General features: G+C 47.6%; 1 protein-coding gene across 2 annotated transcripts in view; it reads right to left on the reverse strand.

Moving 5' to 3' along the window:
* Window positions 1-26,515, reverse strand: part of ACOX3 (acyl-CoA oxidase 3, pristanoyl) — a 409,344-nt gene that overhangs the window by 193,614 nt on the left and 189,215 nt on the right. For both annotated transcript variants that reach the window (XM_085642483.1, XM_085642482.1), the window contains 2 exons: window positions 21,370-21,466; window positions 418-600 (listed from right to left, as the gene is read on the reverse strand). In XM_085642483.1, coding sequence (XP_085498609.1) covers window positions 418-600; window positions 21,370-21,466 — 280 coding nt within the window. The remainder of the gene's footprint in view (window positions 1-417; window positions 601-21,369; window positions 21,467-26,515) is intronic.

The raw sequence follows: 26,515 nt of genomic DNA on the forward strand, positions 1-26,515 counted from the left end.
AATTTGGAGTAGATACCTTATGTGGACAAAACATTATGGGGGCCTAAGCGTGAACTACCCAAAACAGGTGAAAAAAAGGCTTAACACAGGGGGGATGGGGGGATAGAAGGCCTAGCAGCGAAGGGGTTAAGCAAACACTCCTATGCAATGAAAGGTAGTTGCACAAATTAATGTGTGCAGCACGGTTCAGCATCTATTTTTTCTGTGTCACTTCTTCGAGGATTCAGCAGCTGTGGTGGTGGGACACAAGGGGGGCAGGAGAAATGGAACTGGGCACAGGCCACATCTGGCCTTCCTCTACAGACACCCCTTTAGAAAAAATATCTGAACACACATCAAGTATTTGGCACGGAAACACAGCAAGACAATAACAAATTACTTTTTTTAAGTAATAATTATTAAACGGCCATGTTTTACCTGCATTTGATATTCGAGTACAGGAATTTCTTCATTGTCTGTTGGCCCAAATTGACGTCGAGTCGCTGAAAAACGAATTGCTATCGACACAGCAAGCCTCAAATTTACAACAGCCATCCCAGTTATGGAAACTCTACCACCAGACAGAGCCCCCAGGGAAGCTCCAAAACGTTGTTTGGGATCCTGAGGAAAGGAAAACGTGTGAGTTAGATTCAGGAGTAAAGGGGCACTATTAGAATAGAACAGGCGATTACTGCATATACTTAGCATTACGGTATGAACTTTTTTCAATGTCAGTTATATTTCTTATACTTCAAGTTTCAACTATGTTAATGTTAATGTTAAGGGAGATTTGTTAAGCGCACTGTCACCATAAGTTTCCTGGCGCTGATAGACCATCGAGATTGTGCAAAAGGGACTTAGCGGGGGTGTGAAAAGAGTAGAGTTTTCAAGGATTTCCTAAAGGACAGAAGAGAGGGCTCAGTCTTGAGGGAGAGTGGGAGAGAATTCCACAGCTTGGGAGCCAGGTGAATAAAGCTGCGGCCGCCTAGTCTGGAGAGTTTGAAACGAGGGATGACCAGAAGCAGGAGGTTGGTGGACCTCAAAGTACGGGAGGGACAGTAGGGGGTGACCAGGGACTTCACGAAAGCCGGGGAGGGGCCAGTCCGGGCTTTAAAGACCAGGCAGCAGACCTTGAAGGCTATTCTTTCACAGATGGGCAGCCAGTGTAATTGTTGGAGTAGGGGTCTGGTCGACTGCCATCTTGGAATTTTAAAGGCAAGTCTTGCGGCCTGGTTTTGAATGATCTGTAGCCTGGATAGCAGGGATTTTGGGAGGCCATGGTACAGGGAATTGGAGAAGTCCAAACGGGACATCACCAATGCTATTATGACCTGTAGCAAGGCTTCCGGGGTCAGAAGGTGGGCGACTTTCCGTATCCTGTAAAGCTGGAACATACAGGCAGATGTTACAGCGCTCACCTGGGCCTTGAGATTGAACTCAGAGTCAATGATGACCCCGAGACTCTTTACACAACCAGCTGGGAGAGGCGGAGGGCCGAGCTCAGAGGGCCAATACTGAGGGCCCCAGTGGGAAGCGCTCCTCCCGGGAAGGAGGAGCTCAGTTTTCCCAGGGTTGAGCTTCACTTGGTTTTGATTCATCCAGTGCTGGATGTGTATCATGACCGCCTGGAAGTTGGTGATGGTGTCAGGGGAAGTGAGGGGAAAAATAATTTGTAGGTCGTCCGCGTAGTTAAACACGGTGACGTCCCACCTACCCAAGGAGTGAATAAGGGGTTGGAGATACAAATTAAAAAGAAGGGGGGACAAAGATGATCCTTGGGGGACGCCACAGAGCGACAGGGCGCTGGGAGCTCTGAAAGGGCCCAGGCTGACAGCTTGGGATCTTCCCTCGAGAAAAGACCTAACCCAGGTCAGAGCGAGCCCACGGATTCCAGCTGACTCGACACGGTGGAGTAAGATGGCATGATCCACCGTGTCGAATGCTGCCGACAAATCCAGTAGGACCAGTGCCTTGGAGAGTCCTCTGTCAGCATTGCTTCTGAGGTTGTCCAGCACGGCGAGGATAACAGCCTCGGTGGAATGGGCTGGTCTAAAGCCGGCTTGATTTAGTTCTAAGAAGTTGGATTCCTCAATGAATTGCGAGAGGCAAGCAGTGACATGTGCCTCTAAGATTTTAGACAGGTAGGGTAGGAGGGAGATAGGCCGATAATTGGCGAGGACCGCAGGGTCCGCGCCAGGCTTTTTCAGCAAAGGCACCAGGATGGCCTCCTTGAACGACCTGGGGACTGTTCCAGAGCTGAGAGAGGCGTTAAGTAGGGGTAAAACACTGTGCGGAAAAGTATGGCAGATCTCACGAAACACTGAAGGAGGGCAACAATCTTTGGGGGAGCCAGATTTCACTCGCGTAGCCAATTCGGCTAGAGAGTCGGAGTCGAGGGTCGGGAGGCAAGTCAGGGTAGAGGTGTTAATAGAAGGGACTGCAGCAGTAGCCAAAGGGGGAGAATGAGGAATGGACTTTTTAATTACCGAAATCTTATCGATGAAGAAAGAGTTCAAGGCATTGCATGACTCAGCGGAGGGGGCTTGGTTGGGGAGTGTCCTGGCGTCTGATGTTAATTCAGCAAGAACCTTAAATATCTCTTTGGATTTATTAGGGGCAGTTAGTATTCTCTTGGAGACAAAGGCGACCTTAGTGATGGTAATGGCTTTTTTGTATTCTTTACGTGCAAGCACGTACGCCTCCCTGTCGGTGCTAAGGTAATTACGCCTCCACCTGCGCTCCACTTGGCGTAGCTCAAGATGTTGAGATTTCAAAGCTGAGTTAAACCATTTATGAGATTTACTGTGTCGGGAGCGAGGGAACTGGGATAGGGGGGCAAATTGGTCGCTAGCCGTCGTGAGCCAATGGGTGATATTTGCATCCAAAGCATTGACGCCTGGGCTGTTACTAGGTGGGGGTTGGGTCTCTGCAAGAAAAGAGAGGAAGGCAGGGAGATCAAGAGCATTACATTTCCTAGCGGCCCCGCCCTCCAAAGGCGGGAGTCTAACCAGTCCCTTCACAGAGATGGAGGACTCGATCAACGAGTGATCTGACCAGACGCATGGGGAAATGATCGGACAGGAGAGCGATACCCCCTGCGTCCAGATGTGATCCAACTATGCTGTCCTAAAGTATCATTCCGCACAAGAGGCTGATGAAGGTAAAGTAATATAATTGGATATACATTTGACTACTCGAGAAGACACTATTTGCACTTAAAACATATAGGATTATTAGCCAGAATACATAGTCAGGCCCTTTGTTAATATGGAACTCGATGCATTTATCAATGAAAATGAAGTCTTGTCCATATTAACAGATTCACCCGTTGTCAAATCTACATCAGCCCGACTCGCAAATATGTTGCCTAACAGGCCCTGAGACCAAGGCCTGGCATAGGTCACAGGTGGGAGGGAGCGTAGCTGGCAGGCTAATGCTCGGGCACGAATTTTCTAGATCAATCCTACAGATCGGCGCAGTGGCATTACAAAGGGTCAAAGGAGATTGCAGCAAGAAAGCTGGAGGGGTACACGCGTTCCTAATACACCATAAAAGTATGTTAGGAACACATAGCCAATCAGGACCTTGCACACATAGTGATCTACGTACTTCCCATGCCGGACATCTGGACACGTTATCCACTGGCCACATTGTCTCCACGCGAGCTAGAGATCCGCCTGTGGTAACTATTAGGCAATTGATTTATGACTCCATAGGCAGCACCCAATATATGGTACGCCAGAAACCTTAACAACATACTAGGTTTTTTATATAAAAGGATACCTACGGATTGTAAATTGAGACAGTCATCAGACCTTTTACCTGTAACTGTTCTCCCAGCCATCATGTTTAATTAAACTAACTGTTCCTGTTTTGCCAAACGCCTCTTGTCTTCTGTTATTAAGAGATTTCGAACTCCAGCAACATTTCAGCGAGCCACCATTGGAGCCGATTGGGACCTTGTCCCCAACTGCATTCAAAGAAAGGAGTCCCCGCCCGGACGGATTCACGATTGCGCATCAAGAAAAGGTGGGCAGACACCGCAATGGATTGGAAGTTTTGCTGAATCCACTGGTCGGAGGTCTGTCCTGAAGCAGCCATCACAGAAGGTAAGAGACTAAATAAGAAACCTATTACATAGTCTAAAGCATTTGGCATATGGTAAACTAGGAGAAGCATAAAAAGATAACCTGAGCACCCTGCCACTAAGAGGGTCTGGCATATTAAGGTAGCCTCGGAGGCGTTCCCGCGGAAGTCACTTCCTTTCGATAGACAAGTATGGTAGAAGAGGTGAAATATAGCCCTTGATAACTCCCATTTAGCTTTTTTTGTGATACAGCTATCCTGACTTGGCGGAGTTGACACCTCAGTCTCATAGCTTTTTAGTTCAATGTTTTCTCAGTGCTAAAGAGGTTTCTTAACACCATTAGCATTTGAAAGGAGTGTGGGAGGTACATCTAGCTTAAATCCTGGGCAATAAATCAGGGTGGAATTCGGACAAAGGGACCCAGGAAACTGGCTGTAACTCTTGTGTGGCCAGGAAGGGCCAGTGATTCCAGAGTTATTACGAAATGGTTTCTATGATTACCACTGGCCACATTGTGTCCACGCGAGGTAGAGACCCACCTGTGGTAACCATTAGACAATTAATTTATGACTCCAAAGGCACCAACCAACATTCCTCACCATATATGGTACACCCAGAAAAATTTGCAACCTACAAAGTTTTGTATATAAGAAGGATACCTACAGACTATAAATTGAGACAGTCCTCAGACCTTGTGCTTATAACTGTTCTCACGGGCATAATGTTTAATTTAACAAACTATTCCTGTTTTGCAAAACGCCTCTTGTCTTCTGTCTTTGAGGAATTTCGAACTCAAGCAACACCTTCACCAGCACGTGATGACAAAACCAGCTGGTTGTAGCATAGAAAGAGTGCTATGGGTCATGATGCAAGCAAGGAAATAAGATATGCTGCATTCGGATTACGTAGTACAAGACAGCCATAACAGCCATGCAAAGGACTCCTCACATCTCTGCACCATGATTGTCACTGCACGTGCTGCATTAATGACAGCTATGCCTCTGTCAGCTCATCTAACGTTTTATGGGTTATTTCAGAACCCCTTTCAGAGGACATCATGACAACCAGGAGTTACTGGGCCTTTTACTCCTGATGTCCCAAGATTCTGAGCACCTGGGCCAAGTACCGTTTCTGCACTGGACTCTTGGTTTTAAAGTGGTCAAGCAGTCCAAAGCTCCCTCGGATGGAGGAAGATAGAGGCTAGTGAACATAGGCTCACAACTCAAACGGTGCACAGCAGCAGCAATAAATCATTATCCAGCCGAATACTCAATTCATTTCTACCGCTTACTAACACAAAGGAAAAATACGTCATTCACAAACAACTACACAATCCCGCTGAGGTTAGGGCTCTAGTTTATCATTGGCAGTCACCTGTCCAAGTTCCTCGTCGCAGTAGTGATAGTGGTTTTTCCCCAGTCACTATTGGTAACATTCAGAGTATATCACTACCAATCAGTCCCCTTTGACTCTAGTTTAAAGTCAATAGTGTTCCAACTAACAGTAATTCCCCTGTGGCCGACAGGCCTGAAATCTGTCTTAACTGTACTGGCAGGCGTGAAGCGTCTGGAGTTCCTGAGCGTGCCCTATCAGTGGGTGCTCAAAGCGGCTGCAGCTAAGTTCTGGTGAGTCTGCTGCTTGCACCCCAGGTGGCTATACTTAGCGAGTAGAGTTTCTCACTCACGGCCGCGCACCCAAGGTGACCGCAGGTTCTCAGTGTTTCCTTCTGCGGAGTAAGTGTCCGGTCATCTCCCGGTGCGGGTGTGGCTGGGGGTGTGCAGGTGCTCCCACGGCATCCTCACTTCTCCAGCAGAGTGTTGCAGATCAGGTAGCAATCCTTGATGTTCCCGGCAACCCCCTTTGGCATATGGGGTCATCGTATCTCACAGTACACAGGCTCCCGCTGGCACGGTGAAGTATTCGGCAGCACCTCTGCCTGCCTTACAGGTTCATGGCTCGCAGTCCACTTCTGCACAAAGCGACGACCCTTACTGCACGCCAGTCTTTTTTACATCGGCCCCTCCTGGTATACAGGGTCATTGACTCAGCACTACATATGGGTTCTGGCCCGAATGGGCAAAGTGGCAAATGGCTCACTTCAAAGCCTGGCATACAGGTGTTGCCAATTTTGTCTAGTACATGGGCAATGACCCAATCAGTGCAGTAGCAGTTTCCTCACATTTCACAGCGGGAGTCCACTCGACAGGGCTCCCCACTGGACTTTAGAAGCAGGCAGGTGCTGGTGCTCATGGCTTCAGGGCAGAGGATCTTGGATTCCCCAGGTGATATCCCCTGAGCTAGCAGCGTGACTAACAGGTCTTGGCATATCTTCATGGGCACAGGCAGAAGTCAATTTTTGGGGTCTCAATCAAACTCTCCTTCTAATAGTACATTTACAGACATCAAATGTGATTTAAGGACTCAGTCTTTGAAGTTTTATGTTCGGGGTTTGCTTCTTTTCAAGTGTCCACTCCTCTGCCCTCTCCCTCTTGAAAATAATGTTACTCCTGAACATTAAGATAATTTACCAAGAATGGGTCAAACAATCACTATTTACCTTGTTTGCTTTTTATTCTCTGTACTAGAGGATACTAAAATCAGTAAACGTAAGTAACCTCTTTGATTATATCAGTGAAGGACTCATTTATACCTGTTTTTCTTCAGCTCAGGAACATTACCACACCCAATTTATTAAGTTTCTACACTGCCTATTATGGTACTAAACCCATCCATTGCAGTCACTTGAATGAATCCCTACATAGCAGGCTTGTTTGAGGTATTCCTTTACCATCCCAGTCCTGATAATGACCTTATGGTTTTAGACAAGTTCAAAACATTGTAAGCTGCGTTACAAACAAAAGCATTTTTGCGGTCAGAAACTGCCCTATTCTGCAGATCAGGCCGTTACCGACTGCAAAAATGCTTTTACATATGTGCAGATGGATCAAACCCAGATCTGTTGACTGGGTGTGAGTGTTTGATTGGTTCTGATGCTCCGTCCATCACCACCCCCTTTTGTACCGCTTTACATGTGTGCAGAGCACAAAATGTGATTCGGTAACAGGTTACCAAACCTCAATTTGTGTTTAGCAATTTGCTATTTGGAAGGGGTGCGTTTAGGGCATCCCTTCCAAATACAGAATAGCAGTCGTATGGATGAATGTTTTGCTACTAAATTACGGTTGCAAACAGTCATTTTTTACCAACACCTCAAGGGTGGTGGTAACCATTTGCATATGGGAAGGAGTCCCCAGAGGACCCCCTTCCACTTTGAGAATGCTGAAGCAAATATTTTTTAAGAGCAGACAGTGGTGCAAACTTCAAAGTTACATTTTTTGATTTTAACCCAATCCCGTTTTCCTTTAACAATAATATTCAAATATTTCCAAGTATTAAAAATAAACATGAAGAGATCTACATTTACCTCAGTTTACTGGACTTAATTTACAAAAGAAGAACTTTGGTTGCATCAATAATACCGCTCACAGTCACAGCTTGTTTAAAAGAGGTCTGGGAAACCTTCATGGAAAATGCTAATGGAGGGCACCTTCAATGTTAGAACACATAAAAGGTGTCCATGAGGAGCACCAGATCTGAAGTTTGGGTTGTTCCTCATGATAAAGGGTCCCAAAAACTGCTGCCAAAAAGAAAAAATGCATGGCACTTGTAGTTTTGTGTCCACAACGCTACTTGATTAAATCCCCAATAGCTTTGCTTCCCCTGTGCAACTTGGGTGAATCTCCATTGGTCAATTCAGACACCTCTTACCTTACTTTATGGTGATTTCAACCAGAACTGAAATAATTCACTTTCCTACATTGAAATCTCCTATTAACAATTATAGCAACTAAACTCAGTGCCTTGTACGATAATCACATGCATCCAGAAACTACCAACATCTCAACAGCCACAAACACCCAACTAAAGCCTTTAAACAGCTGAAAGATTCTTCTTCACCTCACTCTTCAATCTGCTAAAATCCTGATCACCACCATGTTCATCAACAAGGTGGACTACTATAAAAGTTTTTTAATCTGGTGACTACATTAAACAGTTCTACCCCTCAAAAGAGTCCCTAATTTTACTATCATAAGGAGTAGTTTATTACCTGTAACTCCAGTTCTGTAGTAGGGGTATCTCTGTTATAGTCATAATCTATGAATAGTCCCGCCCATGTGCGGGGACCCCGGAGCAATCAAAATATCTCTTAAGCTGTCCCGCATTTGCAAACCTGCAAAGACACTTAAGAGACAGACAAAATAATACAGCCTAATAACAATATGGCTGCACTGGCCAGCACTTCCTCTGAAGTGAACACAAAAGCCAAAATAAAGTTTAAATGTCATTTCTATTCACATCTGACATGTTCCTTTATTGTATCACACTCCCTTCACCAAAATCCCTTTAAACAATAGAGAGGAAGTGGTGGACAGACAAGCCCTATAGGCTGTCATTATGTGTCTGCTAAAGGGATACCGTGCCTTTAAGAAACTCTCCAGAGACCCCCGGTATCCCAGGATGCACAGCCAAAGCAAGTTACTTTCAGTTCTTTTTGAAGGTGTATAACAACAGGCCTGATACTGCCAGAATTACTCCACCGGGGAGGAGGGAGGGTCGCTTATGACTATAACAGAGATACCCCTACTACAGAACTGGAGTTACAGGTAAGAAACTACTCCTTCTGTAGTAGGGGATCTCTGTGTATAGTCATAATCTATGAATAGAATGGCAAGCCCATCCCAACCAACAAACAGCGGTGGAGTAAGAACCAAACACCAACAAATCACTGTGCAAACAAATTCCTCAGCAAAGCCTGTCCAACCTGCGCATCTGCCCTAGCATCAGAGTCCAGGCAGTAATGCTTTGTAAACGTATGGACCAACTTCCAGGTGGCAGCCTTACAAATGTCAGCAATTGGAACATTCCTAACCAAAGCTGTAGTAGCTGCTTTGCCCCTAGTCGAATGCGCTGTAGGCTTACCCCCTAACGTCTTATTAGCTAGACCAGTTCTTACTGAACCATAATTTACAAACAGTTGATCCGACCTGCGGATGTCTTTTGTCTTATCTAGATAGAATTTCAACACCCTACGCACATCTAGTGAATGCAGAGACCTCTCCGCCGGAGAGGAGGGATGCTGAAAAAATGTAGGCAAAGTTATCATTTGATTTACATGGAAATCAGATATCACTTTAGGCAAAAATTTAGGATGAGTACGCATCACTACTTTAGACGCATGGAATACAGTATACGGCTCTTGACAACACAGAGCCTGAATCTCACTTACCCTCCTGGCCGATGTAATGGCCACAAGGAAGGCAGTCTTCCAGGACAAATGCTGCAAAGAAGCCTTATGAATAGGCTCAAAAGGCTCCCTCATCAATCTGGAAAACACCACGTTCAATTCCCATGGTGGAGAAGGTCGTCTAACAGGGGGAAACACCTTACGCAAACCCTCCAAAAAATCTTTAATCACAGGGATTTGAAAAAATGAGGTTTGGGAAGGGCCCTTTCTATACGCAGTCAAAGCTGCGAGATGAACTTTAATAGACTGAAAATTAAGCCCAGATTGAGCTAACTGCAGCAAATAAGGCAAAATAACATCTTCTTTACAGGATGTAGGGTCAATGTCCTTCGCCTTGCACCACAAGCAGAATCTCTTCCACTTATAGGCGTAAGACGTCCTTGTAGACGGTCTCTTCGACTCTTTCAAGATCTCCATACAGTCCTGAGGTAGGTTCAAGTGTCCATACTGTACTAGCTCAGGAGCCATGCTGCCAAACTCAAGGACGAGAGATTGGGGTGAACCATCTGTCCTCCGAACTTCGTGAGAAGGTCCGGTCGACACGGCAGGCGCCGGTGTGGCAGAACAGACCGGTGAAGAAGGTCGGTGAACCACCATTGCCTCGGCCACTCCGGAGCAATCAGGATCATCCTGGCTCTGGATTGCAACAGCTTGATCAGCACCGCTGGAATCAGGGGAATGGGTGGAAAGGCGAAGAGAAAGCTGTTGGACCAGCTGATCCATAGGGCATTCCCCAGTGTCCCTGGTTGGTAGTACCTGGACGCGAAGTCGCGGCATTTGCTGTTTTCTGCCGTACCGAACAGATCGATATCCGGAGAACCCCACTCTGCGCATACGTCTCTGAGCACGTCGTCGTTTAGCACCCACTCGTGATTTTCTTGAACGAGCCTGCTGAGCGCATCGGCTTGGGCATTCTGCACTCCCGGCAGATGGGTTGCCGTGATCGTTAGGTTCCTGGCCACCAGCCAATTCCAGATCGTCTGTGCCTTCCCGAGACAGCTTGCGTGAACGGGAGCCCCCCTGCTTGTTGAGGTAATACATGGTAGTAGTATTGTCCGTCTGAACTAGCAGGGAGTTCGTCGTGAAGGAGGGATGGAACGCCTTCAGGGCCAAGTGTACTGCTCTGAGTTCCAAAAAGTTGATGTGGTAAGTCATCTCCGTCTGCGACCATATCCCCTGAATCTGAAGAGGGCCCGAATGCGCTCCCCAGCCCTGGAGAGACGCATCGGTCACTATGGTCTGGACCGGAATATCCTTGTGGAAAGGAGTCCCCTTGCAAACATTCTCTGAGGAGCACCACCATTTCAGAGATTGGAGAGCGTGTTGGGACAGATGAATCTTGTCGTCCCAACGCCCCCGCCCCTGGTCCCATTGATCCTCCAGACATTCCTGCAGAGGCCTCATATGCAGACGTGCATTGGGGGTGAGAAAGATGCAGGAAGCCATCGACCCCAGTAAGGAGGACACCGTCCTCACTGTAGGAGAGTTGGCTGAGAGGAGGTGCAGGGCCTTCCCACGGATCGATAAGCGTCTCTCCTCCGAAGGACACACGCTTGCGTTCAAGGTATTGACTGAGGCCCCCAAGTACTGGAGACACTGCACAGGAATCGGCACTGACTTTGACATGTTGATGTGCAGCCCCAGGCGATGAAGCAAGGCAGCTGTCCTGTTGAAGTGACACTGTGCTTCCCGGAACGTGGAAGCCTTGATCAGCCAATCGTCCAGGTATGGATACACAAACACTTTGGTCTTCCGCAAGTGTGCTGCCACCACTGCCATGCACTTGGAGAACGTCCGTGGGGCAGACTTCAGACCAAACGGGAGTACTGTATACTGGTAATGGTTGTTGCCTACCAGAAACCTCAGGAACTTGCGATGTTTTGGTGCGATCGGCACATGAAAGTAAAGCGTCCTGCAGATCTATGGCGCACAGCCAATCTCCTCGATGCAACTGAGGGTAAATCTGATGCAGGGACAACATACGGAACTTTTCTCTGCGGATCCACTTGTTTGCTTGACGCAGATCTAGAATAGGCCTGAACTCGTTTTTGTCCTTTTTTCTGACGAGAAAGAACCTGGAGTAAAGGCCTGTTCCTCTTTGCCTCAAAGGAACAGCTTCTATCGCCTTCTTCCTTAACAGGACGTCCGCCTCCCCCTGGAGCTCCCGTACCATGAAGGGAGAGCGCACTGGTGGAATCTGAGGAGGCGGGCTGGTGAAACGAAGACTGTATCCATTGCAAACAATATTCAGCACCCACTTGTCCTGAGTTATTGTCCTCCACTCTGCCAGGTAGAACTGAATACTTCCCCCACCGGAGCGGGTAACGGACGAGGGGGAAGTGACCTTTCAGGGCTTCGACCCGGCCGGGTCTTTGTTCCCCGACGAGGATTGATGCTGGCCTCTGCCCCTCTGGCGCTTCTGAAAGGACTGCCTCGGGAACTGCTGTTGTTGCTGGTGCTGCTGTTGGTGACCAGACTGGCGCCCTTGACCGCGTTGCTTAGAATAACGCCTGCCATAGGACCGGAATGACTTCTTCTGCTCCTTGGGTCTTTCCAACCCCACGGCTTTCAGGGTTTCTGCTTCGGCCTTCATGCGTGCCATCTCGTCATCCGCATGAGACCCGAACAGCGTCGAGCCAGAGAAAGGCAAGTTCGCGATCTTTTGCTGCGCTTCAGGCTTGAGAGAGGTAAGCCTCAGCCAGGAATGTCTCCTCATGTGCACTCCATGACAGTACCGATGGGCCGCCAGCAACGAGACATCCCCCGCCGCACTGATGATCTGGTTGGAGACCATCATGCCTTCGTTTAGCACCTCCTGGAAGTCCTCTCTTTTGTCCCTAGGCAGGGAGGCAGCAAACTGTTGCAGAGAGTCCCAAAGCGATCGGTCATAGCGACCCAGCAGGGCAGAGGCGCTAGCGGCCTTCATAGTCGTGGCCGACGTAGAGCACATTCTCCTCCCCAAGGAGTCCATCTTGCGGCTCTCCTTATCCGGAGGAGCCGTGGAAGAGGGCGTCGTGGAGTGTTGTTTACGAGCCGCCACCACAATGACAGAGTCCGGGGGAGGGTCCACCCTGAGGAAGGCCGGGTCCGAATCAGGGGCCCTGTACTTCTTCTGCAACCGTGAGGGAGCAGACTTCACCACCGCAGGAGTCAAGAAAACCTCCATGGCTGGTTCCTCCAAACCCGGAACCAAAGGAAGGAGGGGGCGTGAGAGGTGAGCCTTGTGCAATGTCTCAAAGATCACCGAGGTAGTGGGAACCGGGACTGCTACGGAGATCCCCAATTTCGCCGCCTCCCTCATCAGCACATCCTGAAAAGTGGCAATATCATCCACCGGCGAGATTCGGGTAGGCGGAGTCTCCGACAGTGAGGGGGAGAGCCGTCCATTGCCAGAAGAGTCCGTATACCACGTGCCTCTGGAACGAGATCTATACCTCCGTCGCCCATGCCTCGTCTGAGTGGACGAACTGCGTCTACTCCGTGACCTCCGGCGAGATCGAGAACGCGACCTCTGTCTGCGAGGAGCCTTAGGAGCCGCCGGTAGCCGAGGAGACGGTGGAAGCTGCGGCACTGGCGGTGGTGGAGGTGGTGTAGGTCGCTTAGGAGGAGGAGGAGGAGGAGGAGGAGGAGGAGGCGGAGGAGGAGGCGGAGGAGGCGTTGGAGGCTTCCGAGGCAGCGGCTGGGGGAGAGGCTGCGGAGCCCCATCACTCCTTGCAGGGGAACCAGGACCAGCACTGTCCGGACTCCCGTCCACCCTTCTCTTCTTGGCGGGCCTATCCCGTGCTGAAGTAAACGAGGGGGAGCGCCGCCGCCTCCTAGATCCACGACTGGAGATTGTAATCACCGAAGACGTGTTCCCCGATGTCACCGAAGTCGAACTGATCGTCGACCTCGTCCGGCGTCTTTTCGCCGTCCGGCGCCCCCTCGACGTCGACCGGTGGCCCCTCGACGTCGATGGTGAACGACGTCTCCTCGATGCCGATCTTCTTCGCCTCGACGTCGATCTCCTTCGCCTCGACGGCGATCTGTGCCCCGACGGCGATCTGTGCCTCGACGGCGACCTGTGCCTCGACGGCGACCTGTGCCTCGACGGCGACCTGTGCCTCGACGGCGATCTGTGCCTCGACGGCGATCTGTGCCTCGACGGCGACCCCCTCCGTTTCGACGGCAGTCGCCGGTGTCTCGGCGTCGATGTCGTCGGCGTCGATCCATCGCGGGGCTCGGTACGACGTCGATGGTGTGTCGACGTCGACCTTGGAATCCTCGACGGCGACCTAGTCCTAGGTCTCGCCGGCCCCTCTCTCGAGGTCGACCGTCGAGAACGCCGCGATCCCGAGCCCGGGATCGACGGCGAACACACCGGTGCTTTACCTCTCGCCGTCGACGTCGTCGCCTTCGACGTCGAACGCGATCTACCAGCCGGTAGGCGCCGTTTCTGCTGCTGTTTCTGCCCGTAGGTCCCTCCAGTGGCTGAAGCATGGGCATAGGAAGGGGAATGAGATCCTCCATGCCCCGAAGTCCCACCTGTCCTCTGCTTCTCCTGTCCCTGGAGGCGAATCTTCTCCCTGTTATGTTAAAAAAATATTTGTAACGCGCACTTTCACCATCGGTTTCTTGGCGCTCATTGACAGGTGACGTTGATCCAGGATGAGAGAGTTAGTCATATGCGGAATGAAAAAGCAGGGTTTTTAAAAGTCTACGGAAACAGTCGTACTTTGGGCAGAGACGAAGTGAAGATGGCAAAGAGTTCCAGGTGGAGGGAGCCTGGACAGAAAAGGTCAAGCCACCGTGCTTTTTCCTTTTAAATTTAGGGATCTCAAGGAAATTAAGAGATGCCGATCGGAGAACTCTAGAAGGGATGTGACGGGACAAGCCCGAAGAGATAAAGGCGGGGGCTGCATCCGAGAGGGCCTTAAAGGTAGAACATGCCAGTTTGAAAATGCAACGTTTGGAAATAGGGAGCCAATGCAGACTATGGAGGAGGGGAGTGACGTGCCGATATTTGGGCTGGTGGAAAATCAGGCGGGCAGCTTGATTCTGCACCAGCTGTAGTCGGTGAAGGTGGCAAGCAGGAATGCCCGCGTATAGCATGTTGGCATAGTCGAGCCTGTCTCCCTGTCCCTCAGGGTCCTCTTGGAGAAGGTCTTGCAGATGGCACACGTAGCAGGGACATGTGAGGAAGACAAGCAGAGGATACAGACATCATGTGGGTCCGTCTTGGCCTTTTTCCTCCCACACTCAGGGCATTTATCAAATAAAGCCATGCTAAGAGTGAGCAAACTGCACCAAAACGCAGGATGCAGTAAAGAAAGGCTCTAGACGTCGAATGAACACACTATTTATCCAAAAATCTAAAATTTAGTCCAAATATCCACCCAAAAGGGCAGAGCTCAAGCTCCAGGGTCCTGCTAGCAGGAGCCGGAAAAAAGAACTGAAAGTAACTTGCTTTGGCTGTGCATCCTGGGATACCGGGGGTCTCTGGAGAGTTTCTTAAAGGCACGGTATCCCTTTAGCAGACACATAATGACAGCCTATAGGGCTTGTCTGTCCACCCCTTCCTCTCTATTGTTTAAAGGGATTTTGGTGAAGGGAGTGTGATACAATAAAGGAACATGTCAGATGTGAATAAAAATGACATTTAAACTTTATTTTGGCTTTTGTGTTCACTTCAGAGGAAGTGCTGGCCAGTGCAGCCATATTGTTATTAGGCTGTATTATTTTGTCTGTCTCTTAAGTGTCTTTGCAGGTTTGCAAATGTGGGACAGCTTAAGAGATATTTTGATTGCTCCGGGGTCCCCGCACATGGGCGGGACTATTCATAGATTATGACTATACACAGAGATCCCCTACTACAGAACTCTGTTTAACATGACCAGATTCTCTACCAAGCTAAGACACTTGATGCACAAAAGAATTCTGATCAACACCCACTTCCTACCGAGTTCAAATTATCTCCCACTACACCTGCTACTGCCATCACCCCTTCTACACCCAATACTGCCCCTGTACCCAGAACATACGTGTTAGACCTAGCACCCTTGGTGTGGTTTCCCCCTAACATTTTGCCTTCAGACCTCCTGTTTTTGCTAGCCTTAGGACACCTTGTACTTGTCTAAACAGTGCTAAAGGGCTTGTGCACCTACCCTAAACCATGGTAACATTAGCTTATAGCCAATTGGCATCTTTAATTTACTTGTAAGTCCCTAGTAAAGTGACGCTTTCTGTGCCCAAGGGCATGTAAATTAAATGCTGCTAGTGGGCCTGCAGCAGTGATTGTGGTACCCACTCAAGCAGCTCTCTAAATATGTCACAAGCCTGCCACTGCAGAGCCTGTGCGGTTTTAAATTGCCATTTCGGCCTGGCAAAGGGTTAACTTTGCCAGGCCGGGATGCGAATTTCGTCCTTTTTGATACATTTGAGTCACCCCTAGGGTGGGCCCTGGATAGCCCAGAGAGCAGGGTGCAATGTGTGTAAAAAGTTGGACATGTAGATTTAGGTTTTACAAGTCTTGGTAGCGAACAACACTTGAAATTGTTTTTAACTCTACAAGGCCTACCTCTCCCATAGGATAACATTGCATTGGAATGACCTTATTCTATTTTATAGTGCAGTTTCTAAATGAGAACAGATAACCCCTTCATGTTTTGTGTCACTGGAATAACAATATAAAATTCTAAATTATGTTGAAGCCGGACATTAACTTGCAATTCTGAAAATGTGTCTTTTAGAAAGTTGGTATTTTCTTGCATTTAGTTATTTGCACCTGCAGCCTGTCTCTGGGTGTGGCTGACATGACTGTGCGCGGCTAACTGTTGAGCTTTGTGTATTCCCCTATACAGCAACACACAATGGGGAGCTTAGATGTGGCTGAATGGGCCATCACTGGCAGGATGGAAGGGAGGCGCTGGGCCCAGCTCCACTTACATCTGGATAGGCTGTGTCCTGTCTCCACACAAAGAGCTGCATACCCCCTGTAGTTAGTCTGGAGCCAGGGCCAGGAAGGCAGAGTATCTGCACACTTCAAAGGCAAGTCTCTAGAAGCTTTTCCCCACTTCAAAGGCACAACTGTGTATAAATACTGGACCTCAGACACCACCACTTCAGTACACGTCTGGACCTGTGAATACTCTTCCAGGAAGAAGGACTGCTGTGCTGCAGAAAGAACTGCCACTCTGCTGGACTGCTGCTCTGAAGGAACTGCTGCTCTGATGACCTGCTGTCCTCTTGCCTTGGGGAGAAGGACTGGACCTGACTTTCTAGAACCCAGAACCCAGAGTGTCTCCAAGGGGTAGTGGGTTGGCCTCCACAGTTGGAGCCTAAGGGACAGAACATCCTTCCAAACTTGCACCTGGATTCTGCTATCTGTGAATGTACCCTGTCACATGGTGCCACCTCAGTTCCGGACCCTTGGAAGTGAGCTTAAGGTGCTATGCCAGCCTCTTTGAATTCAGTATAACTGATGCATCTCCTCTGCTGTGAGCAACTCCGAGCAGAACCAACACATCTCCGCTGTTGTGTGGATTGGACCCGTCGCAAAGACATGCATTGGCAGCGTAGCCTGCATCGCCTTTCAAACCGTTGCTGCACAATGCATCCTTGTCCCAAGCCCTTGCATCTCTCAACTGCAGCCTGGACGACTACACCGGTCTTCCCCGTAGCCTTGCAGCTCTCGGAACCGTAGCATCGCCCAGGCTGCATGCAGCATCCGTGATGCCGGCCCTTGCGCCGCAAGCCCAGTTGACAGGATCCTCGATGACCATACAGGTCCTCGCATCGCACCCTCACCACATCTCAGAGCCCATGCATCGCTTCCGCTGCACAACGCATCTTCAATGCGGATCCTTGGAATGCTCTGCAAACTAGGATTTACAGTACCTTGTTCAGCAGACTTAATTGGGTCCCTGTAGCCGGCCCACGATCCATCACGGTCGTCCTGAACTTGGGACTTTGTCCCAGTCCAGCGCGGCCAGATATCCACAGTTGGCGCTTTGTGCTTTTTTGGCACCATTTCACTAAAATCTTTAAAATTGAATGTCTCCGGTTCTACTAATTGGATTTTTGTCATGTTTTATTTATTAAAGAAAGTACTATTTTTCTAATTTGGTGTGGGATCCTTTTTTGTGTGGCGTTTTTACTTTACTACTATCTGAGGTGTTGTACAAATACTTTGCACATTGCCTCTAATATAAGACTGACTGCTCTATGCCAAGCTACCAGATCATCGAGCACAGGTTAATTTTGGGTGGGCTTGTGTCTCACCCGGATAAGGATTGTGGTTGCTCCTTGACCAGAACTCACACTCCTGTCAAACAATTTCTCACAGTACCTTCCACCATATTCAAATTCCAGACCATTACCAACAACCTGCTAGACCCTTCCCAATCTGGTTTCATAGCCAATCACAGCACCGAGACAGCCCTGACCGCCACTAAAGATGACATCCACACCCACCTCAACAGAGGAGAATCAGCCACCCTGATCCTGCTCAACCTCTCCGCAGCCTTCAACACGGTCTTCCACCATACACTCATCGATAGACTGCGCCAGATTGGAATCACTGAAAATGCGTTCAGATAGATGGTTTCCTTTCTCATGGAGTGCAACCAGAGAAACACTCTCCCACGCTTCACCTTGCAAACCATGTACACCACCTGGGGCATCCACAAGGCTCATCCCTCAGTCAAACCCTCTTCAACATCTACATGACACCACTTGCAGACATTGTCAGAACCCACAACATCAATGTAATCTCCTACACTGACGATACCCAGCTCGTCTTCTCGCTCTCAATGGACCCCACCTGGACGAAGATCAAATTTCACAGCACCGGAAACTCAACATGGACAAAACCTAAGTTCTGATCTTCGGCAGATACACCTCCCTCTAGAATGACTACTAGTGTCCATCGGAATTCGGACCCACCCACACTACAAAAGACCACACCTGCAACGCAGTCATCATCCTGGACAGCGAAATCTCCATTAAACGTCAGGTAAACGCAGTCTCTTTAGCCTGCTTCCCCACCCTCCGCTTGCTCTGCAAAGTCTTCAAGTGGCTCCCCATCAGCACCAGGAAAACAGTGATGCAGGCCCTCATCACCAGTCGGCTGGACTACGGCAAAGCACTCTATGAAGGCACCACGAAGACTCCAGACGATTCAGAACGCAACACAGAAATTGGTCCTCACACTACCCAAGAGGAGCCACATCACCCAGCACATAAAAGACCTCCACTGGCTCCCCATCCAGGAAAGATGCAAATTTAAGCTTCCTCCACGACCTAGGACTGGCCTACATGAACCACCGCCTGAATTTCCACCACCTCCCAGGAACCTACGCTCACCTTGCCCTGATACCACGCATCCGCCGCTGACGCACCAGAGGATGCTCTTTCACCCTCCTCGCAGCAAAGTCCTGGAACACCCTTCTCCTCTGTACTTCACCGACATTGACTCACTTCCGGAAGGGACTCAAGACCTGGATCTTCGACTGATACCCATAGCACAGTGCATGGATACCCTCTCAGTTAATAAGCTGCGTTCTGTAAGTACCGCTTGATTGACTGATTGATTGTCCCACTAGAGCAACTCCTTTGGAACACTCAATTGAGCAGAGAAAATTAGTTTCCATGTCCGCATTCAAAATATATAACCTGGTGGTTAGGGTAGGTTTATCCTGCCCCTTACAAACCTTTTCCCCGTATGGTGCTTAGAGCAGCACGCTGGTAATAGTGGTCACAACAGAAATTTTTCTTTGATGTCCAACAAATCACAGTGCAGAGGATTCGCAACTCTGCAGCCATATTCGAGAATCCATATAGTATAATAGGAAAAAACCTCTCTAGTACAATGATTTGCCTTTTATTTTTAGGTCGAGCCTATAGCGGCAGCGCACATGCGCTGCTCGTTTTGCGAGGCATGCAGTATTCAGTAAGGAGTGGAAGCTCTGCCCACTCTCCACCCATCCTTTTCCTTGGCTTGTGTCTTTGTCCTTCCTAATTGCTGTCTTTTGATTTATTATGAGGCTTGTTAGTTCCTCCTTAGTACGGCCATGTCGTCATTCAATTCTTCCCATGGCTATTGGCCCCTTTACTTGGTTGTTACACCGGACCTGTTACATTTTCTTTATTAAGTTTCTGCTATCTCAAGCACGACGATGAATTTTGTTTACATTGAGCGGCCATTCCCGCTTTCACTTTCTAGGAAGCCAGGACAACGGTGGACGCTCATTTGCAATTGCATTGCAAATATTTTTGTCTGTTCGTTTTCCTTTTCTGCTAATGAAAGCTAAGCAGCGTGGCCAGATACAGTGGAGTGAGCGCGGGGGGGCAAGTTTGCCCAGGTGCGTGGCAGAAAATATGGATCCCCATTAAGTGCAGGCTGCAGCAGCAGGCTCTGATGGTAACACTGCCAGGTTGAGGAGCTTTGTGAGGCTCAGGCTGCTGATTGGTGTGAGGGCTGACCGCACCGGTTGTGCTGCTGCTGTCCGTGCATTCAGCGGGATTCCTGCCTATACCCAAACCCCTAGACACGCATGGCTCCAGGGCACAGCAGGGAATCCGCACATGAAAGATAATTTCTTTTTTTTTCTATCGCCGAATTAGCACGTAGGTTTAGCAATCCCGTGCGCTAATATCAGGCAGAAAATCATAACATTACGAAGAGCTGGCGGGTGTGTACTCTGTCACTACACTCTGCAGACGTATGCTTCACTGGCTTTTTACATTTACGCATTTCACCTTGTGTTTATGGCAATAAGTCCATTAAAGGTACAGATGAAGATTCTTGCACAGGCAGTGGTCAGCTGTTTTTGCAGTGTTATTAAATGTTTACTGCCACATACAATGGGAGGGAGTGCTAGCCAGATGATCCAGTTTTTAAGATTAACTGAAGCATCTTCATCCATCATTATGCAGTGTATTAAAGACCACCCTGACACTGCTGTGGCCACTAAAAAACAGATGGCATATTAGACCTTGCAGACATTGTTCAAAACCCCAAAAAGCACCTGCTGCAGAGTTCAACTTTTTTGTTGCTCAAATAAGTGTGATTTCTGATATTTGTCTGTTTCCATGGACTTCATTGCATGATTTTGGTCCCTAGAAATGGCCACTCTAAATGTCACACATTTTGTCGTTGAATTACTCTCATAAATCCACTGAATCTATGAAAATGTCACGTGTAAGCAATCTGAAACATTAGCAACTATGCTCAAATAGATGTAATTTCTGATATTTCTATGATTCCCTTGCCTTCATTGCTAGGTTTTGCTCGCGAGAAAGTGTCACTCATAGTCTTTGAAATGTCACTCATAGTTACAGTGAAATCATGAAAATATCACACATAGCAATTTGAAACCTTGGCAGCATGAGTGTTTCACGTACAGGGCATTGTTTAAGGCTAAATGAGAGCAATAGATATAACACCCAGGATAATGTGCTGCATGGGGAAATACTTTTAAGGTCCCAAAGGCGAGACCGGCTGCATTGCAAATGTTGTTTTTATTGGATTTGAGAATCCTCTGTGAGTTCCGAATCCACAAATTAACAGTCCAAATATCTCTAGAACTTAGCCACTACATGCCCAGACTGGAGCACCGATTGATATTATGGAAAAGTACTGAACTGATAGACACAAAAATAAGCAAAGGCACTTCTTCGGTAAATTTCTGCTAAAATATCAAGTCTGGTGTAATTTCGTTCAACCAAAAAACACACAAAGAAAACTGAGGGAGTTAAAATGGGAAATGTCACTTCCCACCACCTCTTATTTTTAGGGCCGTGCTTGACAGATGTGTACGATATTTGCCTTCAAGAACTTAAACTGAATGCTTGTTTTGGAAAGTTTTGTGCAGATTTTCCAAACTGTGCGGAAGTTATCAGCAAGATCATTGCATTGCATTGATTTTGAAATAATTATTGTGCACACACGTACATATGACCTCTCTTAAAAAAAATGAATCTATAATGGCACATATTTTCTAATACACATAAGTCATACCTTAAATGGAGTAATGTAGACTCCCAAGCTTGAGACGTCACCGTTTCTATTCAATAGATTTTCTTGAGGAATTCGAACGTTGTGAAACATGGCAAATCTGTAAAAATTACAATAAAAGTGAAAGTTATTTGGCGAATGTTTAGTGAATAGTGTAGAACAATAAATGAACGTTTTTCAGTTGTTAGTCAACCTTCTTTTTTAACTCAAATTCTGTTTATTGAATTTGACATCAAAAAAGGGGAAGACGGTAATACAGTGCTGGTGTCATTGCATGGAAAGACATCGTTCGGCAATCAGACACATTGGCATAATATCGTGTGCATGCAACATTGACAGAGCTATGTGGAAGGCGGAGGCGCTTAGAAGAAGCCTAGGGAGGCGAGATCCGACCCGCTAAAGGACTGTGTCAGGGCTCAAGGGCCTTTAAAGCGCTGTGGGCACTAAATAGGAAGCGTCTGCGCAAGGTGGAGGGGGTAAACCTGGGAGAAGTGAAGGGTAACTGTGGGGCAAGGGGTAGGGAAAGGAAACCAGTGGTCCCCAGTGAGGTCTGCAAGTCTGTGAACCTTTTAAGGTCTCGCCTTGGCAGCGCATGCATGCGCTGTCTCAGCGAGACATAAAGTAATCTGTATATTGTCTTAAACTTCATGTAATCTGTTTTTTCGCTTGCTATTGGCTTACTTGTGGTACTGTTCTCGTTATCTCTCTTTCTGTTGGTCATTTGCTAACTTACGTGTAGTCCCGATTCAGCGACGCCTAACTACAGTTTAAGTCCCCTCTGTTTGCACTTCTTTTAATTGAAGTGCAGTGTGCCATCTTTTTTTTATGCTGTCCTTTCCTTCTCTACCCCCTCCCGTTGTCCCCGCCTTCTCTACCCCGGCCTCTCCCGTTGTCTTCGCCTACTCTACCCTGCCCCCTTCCCATTGTCCGTGCCTTCTCTACCCCGTCCCCCTCACGTTGTCCACGACTTCTCATTGGCAACTCATCTTCGACTATCTTGCGCACGTTTATCGTTATGTAGAAAGTATTCACATTTTGCGATGAAAATAACTGATCCCAAACCTGCTTTCTTGAAAGGATAATGCATTATTAAGAGGGGACGACCTGCACTAGCAAAGCCTCGGCTCACAGATACTTAGCCTGGTTTCATTATACTGGAGTCGTCCAATCTGGCAAGCGGCACCTTATTTTGTATCGCACCAACATATTTCGTTATCTGCCTTTTCAGGTCGCAATATCTATAATATATATAAACACCACCATGTTTGTAAACGTCGCTATGTCATGAACACTAAAAAAAGGGCAAGTGATGGTCCATTGCTGAATAAGTAATGCATGCAGGCACCAGCGGGCAGTGTAAATTCATGGTGAATGTCACAGCAAACGTCTGTGATAAGTGAACCTTGGACTTGCACCATGGAAAAGATAAACAGGTGGCAGCACTTAAAAAGCCTGGGGCAACTCCGGGCACTGTTCATACCAAGAGGGCAAACAAAGAGCTGGCGACCAAGCACAGCCTGTGGTGATCAGCAGGCCGTGGGACACTGGTTAATCTCACCTGCTGTCAGTAGTTACGTGTGCACGATGGCTCGGTGGACTAATGCATCGGCTTCAAAAGTGTTAGACCTAATGGTCAAAGGTTCGAATCCCGGTGGGCCCCCTCAGCCTTTACCCCTCCGAGGTCGATACACGAGTGCCCTGTATTTGTGTAATAATTATCAAGTGCTACACAGCCGCAACGTGTGAACGCGTGCTTTACATGTGTTATGCTGTACATGCTGTAGGACAGCCCATTCTTCTTTGTTCTCTGTCCACCGGTACGTGCTGCAGCCCTATCTGTATTTAAACTTGCCAACACTTGAAGTTGTAGGGAGAACACAGGCAGTGTGGGGCCTGTACGCATGTGCCTAATGTGCCAATCTGGGCCACGCACAACCATAAGTGTGCTAGGGGGTATATAACACTGTGTACCCATGCCAGTCAAACGTTAATGCCAAGAAGTCTTTGATTTTCTCCAGAGACACCTCCCCCCCCACCAGATACACACACGTTTCTATCAGCACAGGGACTCCCTCTTTTCAGGGTACCCTGAAAGAGGCAGCCCCTGCCAAAGGTCGTGGCCACCGCTTCAAAGCGCTTGCACCTGATGTCAGAGATGTCAATTTTGTTTATCGCAGAGCGCTGAGCTGGCTAACTTGTAATAAACAGCTTCACGGCTGTGTCACTGGTGGTGTAAAGCAGATGAGGAATAGTTCGGGAATATAAAATATCAGTTAAAAATGTCAGGGTGAGTGGAGATCAGGCAGGTTATTGGGTATACTCCCGGTAAAAATAATACAGTGAAATCTTGTCAAAGCTGTATAACCATCTTTATAAAAGCATTCATGATTATGGCGTTTGGCAGCATCATCTGGACTAGAGCAGGTATTTACAGCGGTGTGAAATGGACCCATTGAGGTAGTACGCACTAAATGAATTACGCATGGTTGTTTATTTTGTATGTATTATGCCAGGTTTGTATCTGTTTGGTTGAATGCCTTTCAATGTGCTTGGCCTTATGTTCGTCTTTATTTCTGAGTGTCAGGTGTGTTCAGGTATGTCAAGAAGTTATATAAACAAAACGACTGATATGACAACTTAAAAGTTGCAGGATTGAACAAAGTTAAAACAAAAATGGGTGTTTTGCACCCTCGTTGCAAAGCCACCTTTAACAGTACGGGGCACGCATGCTGCTGCCCCGTACCTCCCTGTTTTTTTAGCCGGCAACAGAAAGACAGAGTATGTTTTTTAATGTTCAAATGTTTCTTCAGGAAGGCTGAAGACCACGCACTGTCCTCGTCAACCACTTTGAATGTCAGGGTTGCATTTTGTCCAGGGTTTGGAAACATTGCCTTGAATTGTGCACTGAAAGTGCCCAATGAACTCCTTTGTTTAGAAGTGACGTAGGAGTGAATGTGTCTTTCCAACCTGTGTGCAGACATAGCAGCAACACCGGAAGCGCTTGCATTAAATGCTCCATAGCCAAATTTGACAGACCACATCCTGAAACAGTAAAATGGTTCCGAGGTGCTTAATAAAGCCTCAGTGTATTGACACCGCCATCAAAAACCCATAATTCTGCCACCAGATAGGAGGTGCCTCATTTGTCAATGCCCAGACCCCAATGCCAGAGAGATGCACATTTTACCAGCTACATCACCTCCACCCTGGTCAGGCAGGCACCTCGGGACTAGCCTAGCAATGATACCCATGGGCATCAGTGGGCGGAAGTGAGCAGTGTTAGAAGGGGCGGAGACTACCTTTCCCACAATGAGGGGACTGGTCATAGCACCAGCATCAGTGGGCATAGCACAAGCGGCTGTGTGGTAAGAGATTACGAGCCTAGCTGCGACACTAAGAGAGGACAGGGAACAGAACAGCACTGATACTGCTGAGTAGCAGTGAAGGAGAGGGCTGGGCCTTGCACTGAGTGATAGCTTTTGGGTACATTATATAAACAAGAGTTGGTAGATCCGTCTTGTCTCTTTGCCAAGCACAAGTCTAAACCAACATGACCATTCTGAACAGAAGGAACAGACACATCTCGACACACATATCCCGACTCAGCTTACCTGGAGATATTGCTTATCGAGCACATAACAATGACAGGCTGTCAGACATATTATTTTATTCTTGTGGTAAGTTCTAGCAGCCTTTCGCCACAAGGGTGCATGCAAGAAATCCACAATTACATTTTCAAAAGGCTTTTATTCAAGCCATGTTTAGTGCAGGACAGGGCTTTAAGTGCTTAGCCCCAGCAGTTCTAAAAAGAAGGTGCTGAGACGAGTCCCTATCGGGCCCTTTGCTGCCTTTGATGTAACTCCAAAGATACTCGTTATAATTCTTTTATAGTCTCATCATTTCAGAACTGGCAGTAACTGTGCCTCTTTTACTGCCAGCCTTGCTTCTCATAAGCAAGGACTACAAGTACAAAGTGCGTGTTTAAGCACCACTTGCAGGTTTTCAAAACACATAAATAAAAGGCATTGTTATTTACAATGCCAATAGCTCAAACTCTCGCAAATGCGAGACCTATTGCATTGCAAATGCTTGTTTTAACCCATTTATCACTTCCATCCTAGTTGCCATGGTAGACTCTAAAGTAGTTATGCAACAACACCAAATCACTGGCATCATTTCTAGCACTCTAATGTATTTGTGGGGGGGGAAGGACTATTGTTTTCCCTACATGTTTCAATTCAGCTACTAACACTAATAATACAACAATTATACACAGATAAGTCAAATAAGCTACTTACTGAAAAACTAAAAGATGAGTATAGATACATTCTTATTATTATGTCTTTCCTAATCTCATCTCGTGGGTTCCCAGCCACCGAATGTGGAATCGAAAGTTTTCTCTATTAGTGTAAAATCAGAATGTGCATCTGGTATTGCGCTGTCACGGTTCATTGTCTCCTGTGGCAGCGCTATTTTGTTTTTACTCCTGTCAATGACATCACCCTATTAAAACTGTTTTTGGTATCTTATAGACAGTTTCAAATCACCTAGCACACTACCCTACACTCACTACATCCTCAACTTTCATTCATCATTACAGCTAAAAATCAGAAGATTTCTGATAAAGAGCCCCCTCCAGGGGCCCGTTGGGCATTGCAGCATCGGCCCAATAATTAAAGCATGACACCCATCTGGGTGCGTGAGGGCAATCACTTCTGATCACACTGATCCCCCGATCCAGTCGATCAGCCCCTCTCCTGGTCCCGACTACGAGCTTCTCAATTCTTGCTCTTGCCTTTTCTAGAGGAACAGCATCCTTCTTTTATTTAACTAAGATATTTAAGGAGCGGGGCGCAGGACCAGACTGCAAGAGTTCAACACTGCATGTACTCTTCTATAAGAGCATCCTTGTCTGTGCCCTTGTTTTTCTGGAGAACAGTGTGCATCAAAACATGCTCCCTTTCGAGCTCTGCAAACTCCTAACATAGTGCCTTAATGCTGAAATGCAATACTAAACAAGCATTGGCATAGCCAATAGGTCTCGCCTTTGGGACCTTATAAGTGTTAGCCATGCAACAGTTGCATAACTAAACACTTGTAAGGTCCCAAAAGCGAGACCTATTGGCTATGCCAATGCTTGTTTTAACTG

The sequence above is a fragment of the Triturus cristatus genome, chromosome 2_2 (assembly GCF_964204655.1).
Source record: "Triturus cristatus chromosome 2_2, aTriCri1.1, whole genome shotgun sequence".
Classification (NCBI taxonomy): Eukaryota; Metazoa; Chordata; class Amphibia; order Caudata; family Salamandridae; genus Triturus; species Triturus cristatus.